The 14,610-nt window shown below is 42.0% G+C and overlaps 1 protein-coding gene across 1 annotated transcript in view; it reads right to left on the bottom strand.

Moving 5' to 3' along the window:
• The window catches only part of LOC124789965 (alpha-amylase 1-like), a 72,419-nt gene that overhangs the window by 20,864 nt on the left and 36,945 nt on the right, over nucleotides 1-14,610 (bottom strand). Inside the window, exon 5 of the mRNA XM_047257500.1 lies at nucleotides 5,690-5,820. Coding sequence (XP_047113456.1) covers nucleotides 5,690-5,820 — 131 coding nt within the window. The remainder of the gene's footprint in view (nucleotides 1-5,689; nucleotides 5,821-14,610) is intronic.

Below are 14,610 nucleotides of genomic sequence, written 5' to 3'. Positions count from 1 at the left end.
TATGCCTCAAATGTAACCCCTGACTTTTCGCTTCGAGATTATCGTGCAGCCAGGAAGCTCCAGGATAGAGTGAGTGGTAAAGATCTGTCAGTAATTTATTATTCCGTACAGAAGTTCCAAGGTCGCTACCTTATAGTAGAGGATACTAGTCTCAGACATTCGTAGAGTAAGTGACATATTAACAAGTGTACTTATTCAGTAGGAAACTGTATTGAGGAACAGTGGTACATATAAGCTACAGGATATGTTCTGAGTGGTGACCATCTCTCATTTTCCGCCGTTGCATCTGTTTTAAATTCGGGATGAAATGCATCTGTTTCATCAGCTGGTATCATCGCCTGATAGTTTCCAATAGACGATTGTTCTTTCCCACTCTATCAATAATTGCTTCATAGTAGGTATATTCAGGGAGTTCTAACATACTTGTGTTGCACCAATAACAAAATAATTACGATTTCTCCTTTCCTGGTCGATCTGCAGCTTTACTTTAATTCTTCACAGTGCTATGCCCTAGGCGTATCTTCAGTTAACCACTTCTAGCATTCTAGGGTCATTTTCGAGATCAGCAAGTCACTTCTCGGGTTGGTCTACTTTTTATTTCATCCTCGGTGCTCTGTATCGTTTAATTCCTGCACATAGTTGATAGAATACAACATCGCTACTGAGTCCTGCCTCACCTGATTTACAATGGATAGGGATTTTTGTTTCTGCTATTTTTTTTTAATTCTCATGAAACTGGATTGCAGACTGTTTAATCCGTCATTTCTATTTAAAAATCATTGTAACCATATTTTATCCAAAAAACAATAACTTGATGCAACACACAAAAATAGACAGAACGTTTTCATTTCAGAAAAATATCCCACGTTCGAGGCATTGATTACTAGGTGCCTAAGTCGATTCACAAGAAGCGATTTCAAACGCCAACAGGAAGAATATCGTCTTATTAAGACGCCAATATGGACAATAACGAATATCGAGTAGAAACAGGATTACTAGCATGTGGGGTTTCATATTCTCTTATTTACACTATCACATCCTTATACAAAAGCAATGCGACTCTAATGTTTCAAACATTAATTGAAATCTTGCACGTTACACAGATAAACAAAATGGTTCAAATGGCTCTGAGCACTATGGGACTCAACTGCTGCTGTCATCAGTCCCCTAGAACTTAGAACTACTTAAACCTAACTAACCTAAGGACATCACACACATCCATGCCCGAGGCAGGATTGGAACCTGCGACCGTACAAGTCGCACGGTTCCGGACTGCACGCCTAGAACCGTGAGACCACCGCGGCCGGCAGATAAACTAAGTAAGCGATAGTAAATACATTCGTAGTGTCATACGACCCGTCAAGAGTCCTTTTATTGATTAGAGAATCCACTGAAGTGCAAGTTCAGGGATTATGTATATCGATTTACGAATGGAAAATACACACCATAAAGGAGTAGGAGGTTAGTGAAATTCCGGTATTGCAGGTAAAGTTGCTCAGAAGTAAGCTTGACAACAGAAAACAAGAGGACGAATGTGGAACTTGTTAGAGGTGAAGATGCCAAATATTAACTGAAGCCAGCCAGTGTGGCCGAGCGGTTCTAGGCGCTTCAGTCTGTAACCGCGTGACCACTACGGTCGCAGGTTCGAATCCTGCCTCGGGCATGGATGTCTGTGAGGTCCTTAGGTTAGTTAGGTTTAAGTAGTTCTAAGTTCTAGGGGACTGATGACCTCAGATGTTAAGTCCCATAGTGCTCAGAGCCATTTGAACCATTTTTATTAACTGAAACTAGGAAAAACACACGATGTCCACAAATAACTGAACAATTTCAAAGCCCTGCATTGTGAGAGGCAATTATTAGATATGAAAAGTATATCAAAGAAGTATGTTTCACATTTTTACTCGCACCGTAGATGTATTAGGCACGTGTAAGAAGACAAGCGGATACGCAATAGCCCTGTTCTCACCAAGATTTCAGAGTAATGTCTGACGTGACATTTTACATAGCCGCGGTAAGACTTCACCAAAATAAGCTCAAACTTCTTCGAGACGGTAATTTTTCTGTTTATGTTCAGTGTTGACCAAGCTATAACCTTACGAAGTCTTGCAGTAATATCGGGTGTAACCTCCATATAGTTTTATAAGATTTGGTAGGGCCATATGCGACGAATGAGTAACGATAGAAAAAAAAAGTAGATCGAAACAGAAAGTAGACCGAAACAAAGCTCTAATACACAGAAGATGACAACATTCGTACAGAAACAACGAACAGGACAAATATATTACAAATAGATAGAAACTGGCGGTGTGGTCCCATGCTACCACTCGTCGACCAAATTTTAATTCCTAAATTTGTTGTTGTTGTTCTGTCTTCAGTACGCATACTGGTTTGATGCAGCTCCCTGCGCTTTCTATCTTTTGCAAGCCTTTTCATCAGTGCATAACTATTGCAAACAACATCCTTCTTTTTTTATGAGCCTGGTTACTATATTCACGCTTAAGTCTCCCTCTACAATTTTTATCCACCCCACCTTCCCTTCCTGCATACACTCCCATCCTTTACCAAACTGACGATTTATTAATGCCTTAGAGAGTCTTGTCATCCAGTGCCTTTTTTAAATAAGTTCGCGGTAAATTTCTCATTAGTTACTGGTCACACTCACCCATTATTCAGCCTTCTACTGTAGTAGCACACTTGAAAAGCTTATATTCTCTTCATTCTGTCCAATTGCTCTTCCAAGTCCTTTGCTACCTCTGACAGGATTACAATGTTACTAGAAAAACCAAAGGATTTACTTTCTCTGTTAGCATTTATTCGATTCTTAAATTTTTCGTTGGTGTCCTATTCTGCTTGCTCACGTTATCGTCCACGTTTCACTCCCGCACACTTAAATTTATGTGTGGTGTCTGTTGTTTCGGACATGTTCGAAAGAGTAGACACCACATATAAAGAAGGCGAGGACGGCCAATGATCCCTTCACTGCAGATATACACTAATCTCCAACTCTTACGGGAATCGGCGAAATGCCGTGAGTTATGAGGATAATAGACAAGGTGCACTAATTAATAGTGTGTGGATAATTGACAACTTGGATCTGACGGGAGGCGTGCTAGGGTAGGCCGTGCAGTTGCGATAATTACAGTGTCCAGATGGACTAACGGTCATAGCATCTGTCTCGTAAGAAGCAGACTCGTGTTCGAATCTCGGCCTGGCACAAACTTTCAACTCCCCCCATTGATTTAAATCCACGCTCAGTTACAGCCGTTTCCTTTGTGAATTAAGTTTATATTACAAGTTTTCAGAAATGCTTTTCGTCTGCATTTTATATTCTCTCAGCTTCGGCAATTACCATTTATTTTGCTACCCCAATAGTAAAGCTCATCTGCTATCTTTAACGCCACATTTCCGAGCCGAAATCCTTCAGCACCACCCTTTAATTCAACTACACTCAACTGCCCTTGTTTTACTTTTGGTATTTCTGTAATATCATCTTATAATACTGTAAGACGTTGTGGTCTCCTGACCTTCATTGCTTACATATTCCGCCCTCACAATCATATTCCACACATCAAGACGCTTCATTCGAGCCCAAACTCGATAAGATAAAGTCAATGTTGTATGAATTCATGTAAACGATAGGCAAATAACTAGTAAATCGCAAATGCGCACTGAGATTGAAATACTCGAGGCTGGCGTACACACACACATTCCAGACACGACAGTCACATGAGCTTTTAGTTCGGGAGAGGCAGACCGCACGCCAGGATGCCAGGCCCTTCAGAGGACGAGTCAACCTATCTATGTCGTCCGGCGACCGTCCGTAGAGCAAACAGTATTTGCCCGAGTGAAAGGGAGAACGACCCTGTGTTCGGTTTAGAAGCAAATTCCGCTACATTGTGTGGGAGCGCCCAGCCTACGCATTCTTTACAAACATAGCACGCAGTTTCAGAGGTTTTCACAGGGAGACAGCAAACGCCAAACGCCGATCCTACAGATTTCCGGATTGGTCGCCTTAAACGAAACGCCATTCTCCCGTTTTAGAAGAGCAATGCTGATTGGTAGACGATATTCCTGACGCCTTGAGCTGAACGAGTAATGGAAGAGACCGAAAGATATACCCCTTCATGTCTGGTGTGGAGAGGGGCCATTCCGTTGTCGCTCTTGGAGCAAGAACAAGTAACGAGAGCGTGTGCATTCGTAGGTGTACTCAAAGAGCGAGGAACAAGTCTCTCCTCAGTACTTCACTGGGAGAGCACCTGTGTCGAGAGCGAATCAGAGTGTGACTCTATATTGAGTCCTTGCGATTAAGCGTTGCCACACTTATTGTGCGGTGTGAATGGACAGAGTTATAGTTAAACGCCTACGAGCGAATATTTGAGTGGGATCGCAGTGGACTGGTTATCTGACCGGTGTACCACACCAATAGTTAGACTAGGGGCGAATAGGAGTCCTTGACTTCATAAAGGTGTAGGGAGGGAGAGTTTGATTGGCGAAGGTCAATCCAGATAGAACGAGAGTTACCATATTTGTCAGCAGCGAGAGGCGCAGACAGCAGTCATCGCAACTTACGGTATTGTGCGCTACAGCTCTTGCGAGCCCCATATTTCCTCCACAACAGTACACTTCACTGCATTTCACTCGTGACAGCCTCGACCGTACCTAGCAACATTCTAACGGATAATTATTGAAGTTGAGTAGGCGCGGCTCTCAGCCATTCTGCCAAGTCAATAACAATCTTAAACTTTGTGTAGAAATTTCATTAGCGAATCCTATGCACATTCCGAAAAGAACGCAGCAATAACTTGTTCAGTTCATAACTAGAAGTGCCATTGTGTTTTCTCAGAATTTTTGCAAAATAAAATGATAACTTTCGTTAGTTTCCTGTTTTTCTTACACTAACTAGCACTACTCTAGTACCCAAGTATCCCACTAGTTACATAAGAAGTTTTGTGAATTTTTGTGTCATTTCCTTACAGCGGACGACTCCAGAAGATATTTATTGCTGAATGTTTTTCAGGCATTTCTCTTTAGAATGTTAGGAGCGTCTGTCTGACTTCTGTAGTAGTGTGCGGGCGGAAATTTCATCTTGCGGGAGCCACAGGGTAAAGGGTACATCTCAGATTAATCCGTTGCGCAGAATGACAGAATAGCACCCACACGCTCACAATATCTTTTGGAAGCACTATCCATTCCGCGCAACAGCTCCTCCAAGTCCTTCGCTAGCTATGACCAGATTACAAGGTTACCAGCAAATCCAAAGTTTTTACTTTCTCCATTCACATTTATTCCTTGGTTTCCAATTCTGCTTGCTCAAGGTACAGATTGAATAATGTCTCACTTCTTTAGCAACCACTGCTTCCTTTTCACGTCCTTCAATTCCTACAACAGATGACTGCAGTCTGGTTTCTGTTCAAGTTATAAATAATCTTTCGTTCGGTGTACCTTATCCCTGCTATCTCCAGAATTCGAAAGAGTTTACTGTAGTCAACATTGTTGTGTCTAAATGCTGTCTCTAAATTTACAAATGGTGAAAACTTACTTTTACCTTTCTTCAGTTTATTTTCTAAGGAAAGTATTGATTTAAAAAAAAAACTTACTAACCGTACCAGCTGAATTCATGTAACACAGAAAGAAAGGAATTGAGTTTTAAGGTGTCTGCATGGACGCAGAAGCTAAGCTACTAACTTACCGAAGTCGATGACCTCCTGGAAGATGAAGGGGCGGCTGCCCTCGGGGAAGCCGAAGTCAGTGTTGAGGTCGCTCACAGCGTCGTAGATGAGTTTCAGCTCCGAGGGCGTCATGTGTTTAGCAGAGTCCACCCTGTCAAGGACAATGCTGTACTTAAACATACGTCACTGCTTTACTGGACTTGGGAAGTTCGGCAAAGACATCCCGAAAGTACAGGTCAGACAGATTCACTTTCTTTTATAAAATAACAAGGAAAGGAATTTATTCAGCCTGTGTTCATATCACGTTTGGATATTGCACACATTTTGGTGACCTCTGTGACACTATATAGCAGCTGCAGTTTGACTTTCAGGCACTCAGATTTCGTGGAAGCAGCACATAATAATCATTTGCCCATCGCTGTCTTGGCTGTAATCGATACGTAACAGCATATGTGTGTGACGTGGAACATCGTGCCCACGGTCCGTTTTCTCTGCTCTGTACCCGAAGTCGAATGAGGAACAAATGCCACTTTAACGAAACTGGGGAATCACCGTAAGTTATACACGTACTGACAGTTGTACCAACTATGCGTCGCTAAACTGACGTGCTTATTCGGTTTCCTTATAAGCTTGTCATAAGCTTACCCTCTACATAGTATTTATATGAGCTCTGTGTAATTTTCTGTTGTATATTATGTTAGTCTGAAAACAGCGTTCGTGATTTTATAGTTGACGATTTCGAGACTTGTTCGATTGTCTCCATTTCTTGGATTCGTATAGTAACAGTCTGGCGTTACACTGTATCATTCGTATTCGGTGATTCGCTTAGAGAATGGATCGTGGGATGTGCATTAGAAGTCAATGATTTTATTTTACTTAAATATTATTCAATAATAGTGAAAATACTAATTACGAAATAACCTGAAACGTTGCTTTACTGTTCACCGCAGAAGGGAAGGGGCAGAGGGGGTTGCACAATAGAAAATTCCTGAATATAATCTCAGAACCTACCACAACACCCATATACTCGACTCCTTCCTGTACTAATCTTAGACCTGTGATGTCATTATGGAAGTTGTTTTCTGTCCTGCTGTTATATTCATACTTTTTACTATCTTTTAAGAAAATGGAAATATTGGTTATGACAGAGGAAATAAATGGATGTATATATATTGTAAAGCAAATGTCAAAATACACCTACACGTCGCTCTAAAACTAACGCCAATTATAACTTTTATAATACAATTCTGAATTCTGAAAATACTTCCCCTACTAGTTGCGTCACTCCCCAAATATGATTTAGTAAATCTTCAATGAATAGAGAAATGTAGAACAAACTATTTTCTTCATCTTTAAATCACTTAAGGCAGTAATCACGCATACGTGTAAAATAGCTGAACTCAGGTGTTTTAGTAACTCCATGTAGTAGGCCTAGTTTCCCAATTAACATTTTGTGCTTTTTATATTTCACTGCTGAGAACACTGTTTTTATAGCCCGTGTCATAGATGAGAAGTACTACATTGTATGCACTGAAATTTGTAAAAATCTAATGGAGATTCATTTGTACCGAACAACCTGTAGATTTTGTTAGCTGCTCTTTCAGTAAGGGGATAGGGGATCGATACTACTGTTTATTAACATCATGAATAACTTGCGAAAATGTAATAGTTGCAATAAATTACCACACTCACATTTCAAGGATTTCATATTTCTTTTCGCTTTCACAGATACTAAAAATTATTCATGTACGTAAGTAACTGTTTTAAGACTCGTGAAATGAATTCCGACCGCGATATATTATACAGAACGAGTGGTATAAAATGTCATTGCAACAGATACTTTGAAGCTTCCGAATAGCAAAAAGTGTTTGGGAGCTTCAGAGAAGGAGAAATATACATCCTCAAGTGTTTTTTTTAACTGCAGTTGATCGTGCAGTTTCCATATACTGCAGCTATCGCATTATACTCGTAGATCCTACAGTGTAAATGGGTAATCTTGTAGGAGACAAATGATGTATGAAATAGTTCGCATTTTGGTGGTGAATTGCGTCGTTAAGGTACGTCACCTAATATTCACTGTTCACTCCATTGTCATTAACAATATATTACGCACGTTTAGAAGTCCCACCCGTAACTATTGATGGAAGATTTTAGTATTGCTCGTTCTTGAACCAGTCTAGGTACTATTGCTTGTCAGTTACAAATAACATTGAAAGACTGTACTACCTCCAGCTAAGGAGGCGTTCCTAAATGGGAGAAGAGCAACGATGAGGTTTGGAATGGAAGGAACATGTCACAACTAGCGGTGTTTCAGACGCATTGGACTAGAATAAACAGCCACCTTTGCAATTCCAGGGTCGGACTTTGATTTTAGAATGGAGTCTGAGATTTGTCTTAGACAAAGGGTTGTGCACTTCTAGATAAAAACTGGAAATACAGACTACATTTAACCATCTAGTACTGTTCTATCTCTGTAATTGGTCTCATACCCTGACGAATATGGCACCGTTACGCCATGAAGCACCCGTTACATAACTCTCAAACTTAGCGGAGATGCTTATTACATAATAGGTATGAAATAATAAAACTTCCATTCCATTTGAAACTGATGTCTGTCACCACCACCAGTATGAGATAAGATCTACAAGGACACGAAACCTCTCTTGTATTTGCTGTTCCGCGGAAGCAAACAGCCTGCAGCATTTCTAGCATTTCCAGGCAAACAGCCTCCGAATGGAATCTTGAGGGGTATCTTGCCATTCGTGAAATACAGGCTGTGTTAGTTTATGAAGATTGACGCCTGGGGGGCGTTTTTGGTGGAGCTACAGTATGACGATTTGTATTATCCTGCTGGAAAGCGACATTTAGCACGCTACTCACGAAGGGTATGCAACAGGGTTTACCATTCTTGCCATGTACTGCCTTCTTTTAACAATTAGCATCTCATTCCGATGTCACATCCGATAGCTCCCATACCATTGTTTCAGTAGTTGGAGAGATGTGGGTCTCGAGAATCACCACTTCCTGTAGCCTATCACCAGATCATCTATGGACACGTTGGCATCGATATGACCGAGACAAACACAGGTGAGACTCATTACTGAACAACACAAAAGGCCGCACGATAAGAGTTGCAAAACCACCATAGACTGCGGAAGACGCTCATAAGTAAGCGTAGACTACGGTAGTAGAGTTGGTCAGTTGAGACCGTATCCCCGTTACATCGTTACCTGTGGGTTAGGTCTGCTGAATACCAATCGGTCGTCAGCACGTTTCGATCACTTGTTTGCGCATACGATCAGTGTCTTAGTAGATTCCCCTAGAAACTAGAAGACATATAAAGAGCCGCATTAGCTACGGAATATTTCTGCTCTACAGTTTTCTCCCTGTCTGTTACTTAAAAATGAACAGTATATATAGAAAAATTTAAACTGTCAATTTTTAGCTCAGGATTTATTCGAAAACGAAAATTGTTGATTTGTAACGCGAAACAAAGGTATATTGTAGAAAGATAAATACGGATTTATAATCTAGCGCTACAAAACGGAATTTCGTGGAAAAAAGATAAAATTAAGAAAAACCACAAAACAAAAACGTATCAAACATCTCTTCAATATTTTGTCGTGCTTAAATAAAACATGCTTCTGTAATTCATAAAAAACTTTCGCACTTCCCAGTAATAACGGGACACTTTAGTCTCTGACCATGCGGAAGAGCGTTACACGAAGTACAATATAATAACAATAATTATACAGACTTTTTGGTGCTTGTACATGTGAACTGTACTTTCATCAAAAGTAATTGCTTTGGTTTGACAAAAGAACAGAAGTTATGCGATCAGCTAATTTTTTGAACTATAAAATTAATTTTACATTTTTTAAGGATATAAAATACACAATGGACTAACATTGAAAGATGTGCGGTTGTAATTATGTGTGAAACAGACAAACAAACAAAAGAAAGACAAGCAGAGAGAAGTCGTCGGCTGCTGGTTTCTCCCTAATAAATTGGTTTATGTTTCCTTCCCTACCAATGCTACCAGTTCAAAAATGGTTCAAATGGCTCTCAGCACTATGGGACTTAACTTCTGAGGTCATCAGTCCCCTAGAAATGCTACCAGTACTACAGGTAATAGTACAATTTACTACGTCATTTATGTACTGTACCAGAACTAGCGAACAGTAGTTTTCGTAGAGCACAATTATACACCCAGTGTTCCACTTGAATCTTGCTCTACAACACACCAGTATTCGTTTCCTTGTGTACAATGCCACCCATAAGCGACACATTGAAATACGAGATCCGAAGCCAGCTTCCAGCAGTCTGTTCCCGACGGTTGGTCATGTAACTCTCCCTGTAACGTCTGCCCGAATTTCATCTGTTGCCATACGTCTAACCGCCAGGTCCAGTCAAACAATCCTTCAATCATATCGCGAAGTCATCCTTCTGGCAGGGTCTGCGCCTACTCTTATTTCGATTTGGATGTCCATCTAATCAGCACTCGTTACGTAGTCGTTACACTACAGTCCACTGCCCGTGCTATTTGCCGGTATGACACTCCCATTGGCCCTCACGCCAGTGATTCGATTTTTCTCGAAGTCCGAAAGATGACGATAAACTGCGCGTACACGTACGAGGTGCATTCAAGTTCTAAGGCCTCCGATTTTTTTTTCTAATTAACTACTCACCCGAAATCGATGAAACTGGCGTTACTTCTCGACGTAATAGCCCTGCAGACGTACACATTTTTCACAACGCTCACGCCATGATTGCATAGCAGCGGCGAAGGCTTCTTTAGGAGTCTGTTTTGACCACTGGAAAATCGCTGAGGCAATAGCAGCAAGGCTGGTGAATGTGCTGCCACGGAGAGTGTCTTTCATTGTTGGAAAAAGCCAAAAGTCACTAGGAGCCAGGTCGGGTGAGTAGGGAGCATGAGGAATCACTTCAAAGTTGTTATCACGAAGAAACTGTTGCGTAACGTTAGCTCGATGTGCGGGTGCGTTCTCTTGGTGAAACAGCACACGCGCAGCCTTTCCCGGACGTTTTTGTTGCAGTGCAGGAAGGAATTTGTTCTTCAAAATATTTTCGTGGGATGCACCTGTTACCGTAGTGCCCTTTAGAACGCAATGGGTAAGGATTACGCCCTCGCTGTCCCAGAACATGGACACCATCATTTTTTCAGCACTGGCGGTTACCCGAAATTTTTTGGGTGGCGGTGAATCTGTGTGCTTCCATTGAGCTGACTGGCGCTTTGTTTCTGGATTGAAAAATGGCATCCACGTCTCATCCATGGTCACAACCGACGAAAAGAAAGTCCCATTCATGCTGTCGTTGCGCGTCAACATTGCTCGGCAACATGCATCATGGTCAGCCGTGTGGTCGTCCGTCAGCATTCGTGGCACCCACCTTGATGACACTTTTCGCATTTTCAGGTCGTCATGCAGGATTGTGTGCACAGAACCCACAGAAATGCCACCTCTGGAGGCGATCTGTTCAACAGTCATTCGGCGATCCCCCAAAACAATTCTCTCCACTTTCTCGATCGTGTCGTCAGACCGGCTTGTTCGAGCCCAAGGTTGTTTCGGTTTGTTGTCACACGATGTTCTGCCTTCATTAAACTGTCGCACCCACGAACGCACTTTCGACACATCCATAACTCCATCACCACATGTCTCCTTCAACTGTCGATGAATTTCGATTGGTTTCACACCACGCAAATTCAGAAAACGAATGATTGCACGCTGTTCAAGTAAGGAAAACGTCGCCATTTTAAGTACTTAAAACAGTTCTCATTCTCGCCGCTGGCGGTAAAATTCCATCTGCCGTACGGTGCTGCCATCTCTGGGACGTATTGACAATGAACGCGGCCTCATTTTAAAACAATGCGCATGTTTCTATCTCTTTCCAGTCCGGAGGAAAAAAATCGGAGGCCTTAGAACTTGAATGCACCTCGTAGTCTTGGCATGGTGTGTTCAAGTAACGGTGGACGCATCCAATTGCCATTAATCACTCACGCCATTCCTCATCTGTACATGTGACTTTTTCCTCTACAGAAAATGCTGAAAACAACCTCGAGAAGCAAAATATTTATCAGTAAATCTCCTAGTGACGGAACCCTGGAGTGTCTCAGATACCGACAGTCTGCCTCGTGAGCTACAGTACCTAAGAACGATCTCCCAACAGAATGACTATTCTGACAGACAGATACGCCATGCATTTCGTTCCATGCAAGTTTAAAGCAGGGAGTCAGATGAAGATGCAAGGGCACCCTGTGTAACGGCGTTCTTGTCGTATTTTGGCGTTATGTCTTCACTAACAGATAGAATTCCCAAGGGACACGATACTCGGCTTCCAGCAAAATTGAGGTATTTGTTATGTTCGGTCAAAGACGATTTTAGCCTTAAGAGACGTGAGTACGTAAGATCCGATGCCATTGTGTGAAATCTTGGACAAGCCGAATCATGGAAGAACGTTACTCTGAACACCGTCGTCATACACGCCTAGGATAAGCTGATAAATCAGCTGTAGCGTAGTGTTGCCTGGACACGGGGGATCGCATGATTTGTGAGAAGACTGAAGTTTTATTCTCACAAGGGAACCTCCCCATCGCACCCCCCTCAGATTTAGTTATAATTTGGCACAGTGGATAGGCCTTAAAAAACTGAACACAGATCAATCGAGAAAACAGGAAGAAGTTGTGTGGAACTATGAAAAAAATAAGCAAAATATACAAACTGAGTAGTCCATGGGAAACATAGGCAACATCAAGGATGACGTGGGCACAGGAGCGCCGTGGTCACGTGGTTAGCGTGAGCAGTTGCGGAACGAGAGGTCCTCGGTTCAAATCTCCCCTTGAGTGAAAAGTTTACTTACATTATTTTTGCAAAATTATGATCTATCCGTTCGTTCATTGACGTCTCTGTTCACTGTAATAAGGTTAGTGTCTGTGTTTTGCGACCGCACCGCAAAACCGTGCGATTAGTAGACGAAAGGATGTGCCTCTCCAATGGGAACCGAAAACATTTGATCCAGGAAAACACGTCTGATATATTCTATACGACACTGGTGACGGCATGTGCTCACATGACAGGAATATGTTGTCGACCCACCTAACTTGTACACTTTGCGAATGGGTAAAAAGATTCTTCTACCTTTCCCGATTTAGGTTTTTTTGTGGATGTGATAATCACTCCCAAAAAAGTGATGAAAACATTAGAGTGTGTCACATAAACTGCAACAAATGGATGCAACAGTTTCCCAGTCGGACAGTTTTCTCTGTGCTCTGCCAAAACATATGTTTTTAACGTTTTAAAATTTTTCCGTGTGTAGACCGTCAAATCCTGCATATGTCCAAGCAAATCTGAACATGCCCTGGAATTTTGGAGAGCGAAATTGATTATGTGTGAGTGCCTGAACTCTGATAATTGTCTGAAAATAAAAATTTAAACTTTTTACTGGAGGGAAGACTTGAACCAAGGACCTCTTGTTCCGCAGCTGTTCACGCTAACCACGGGACCACGGCGCTCCTGTGCCCACGTCATCCTTGATGTTGCCTATGTTGAGCATGGACTACTCAGTTTGTATATTTTGCTTATTTTTTTCGTAGTTCCACACAACTTCTTCCTGTTTTCTCGATTGATCTGTGTTCAGTTTTTCAAGGCCTATCCACTGTGCCAAATTATAACTAAATCTGAGGGGGGTGCGATGGGGAGGTTCCCTTGTCAGTGTCATTTTTCCGCGACTGTCCTCTTAAAGAGGGCAATTTATCAACAGTGATGCAAGTTTTCAGTTAAGTGGCGCCTGGAATTAAATTAGAACAGGATTTAATTTGACTTTTGACACTGTGAGCGCGATTTTCCTCCAACTACGAGCGTCTTCCCACGCACATGTCATGTCTGCTCGCGATCTGATAAATTTCGGCGTCGTCGCCTGATTATTATCAATCGCGTCTTGTAGCAGTTACACAAGCAAAATACCACAACTTGAAGGTGACGAACAGTTGTGTCGACGACATATTGCTGGATTTGGACAGTGTGATCCGGCGGCAGCACTGAGAAGTGTATTTGCCGCTGGAGCGTAAGTTTGGTAGTGTTCGGCGAAGGAGTTCATGGTGTAACAATTCTCATTTCCGGCAGTGTATTACAATCAGATATTGGGTGCCTTCATACCGCCTGAGCTACAGTTGATCTTGTTGAATATAACAACTGTTAGGTGAAACACTGAAGATGTATGCCGGCCGGAGTGGCCGAGTGGTTCTAGGCGCTACTGTCTGGAACCGCGCGAGCGCTACGGTCGCAGATTTGAATCCTGCCTCGATCATGGATGTGTATAATGTCCTTAGGTTAGTTAGGTTTAATTAGTTCTAAGTTCTAGGGGACTGATGACCAAAGAAGTTAAGTCCCATAGTTCCCACAAGGGAACCTCCCCATCGCACCCCCCCTCAGATTTAGTTATAAGTTGGCAGAGTGGACAGGCCTTGAAAAACTGAACACAGATCAATCGAGAAAACAGGAAGAAGTTATGTGGAACTATGAAAAAAATAAGCAAAATACACAAACTGAGTAGTCCATGTGACATAAACAATATCAAGGAGAATGTGGGCGTAGGAGCGCCGTGGTCCCGTAGTAAGCGTGAGCAGCTGTGACACGAAAGGTCCTTGGTACAAATCTTCCCTTGAGTGAAAATTTTAATTTTTTGTTTTCAGACAATTGTATCTGTCAGTCTGATGCGAACACATTTTTGGTAGTAATTATCACATCCACAAGAGAACCTAAATCGGGCAAGGTGGAAGAATCTTTTTACCCATTCTCCAAGTGTACAAGTTAGGTAGGTCGACAACATATTACTATCATATGACGCTCATGCAGTCACCAGTATCGTATAGAATATATCAGACGTGTTTTCCTGTGGAGGAATTGGTTGACCTATGACCTTGCGATCA

Source organism: Schistocerca piceifrons, chromosome 3, assembly GCF_021461385.2.
Source record: "Schistocerca piceifrons isolate TAMUIC-IGC-003096 chromosome 3, iqSchPice1.1, whole genome shotgun sequence".
Lineage (NCBI taxonomy): Eukaryota > Metazoa > Arthropoda > Insecta > Orthoptera > Acrididae > Schistocerca > Schistocerca piceifrons.
Note: the sequence above shows the minus strand (reverse complement) of the source record. Positions and strands in the feature narration are given on the sequence as shown.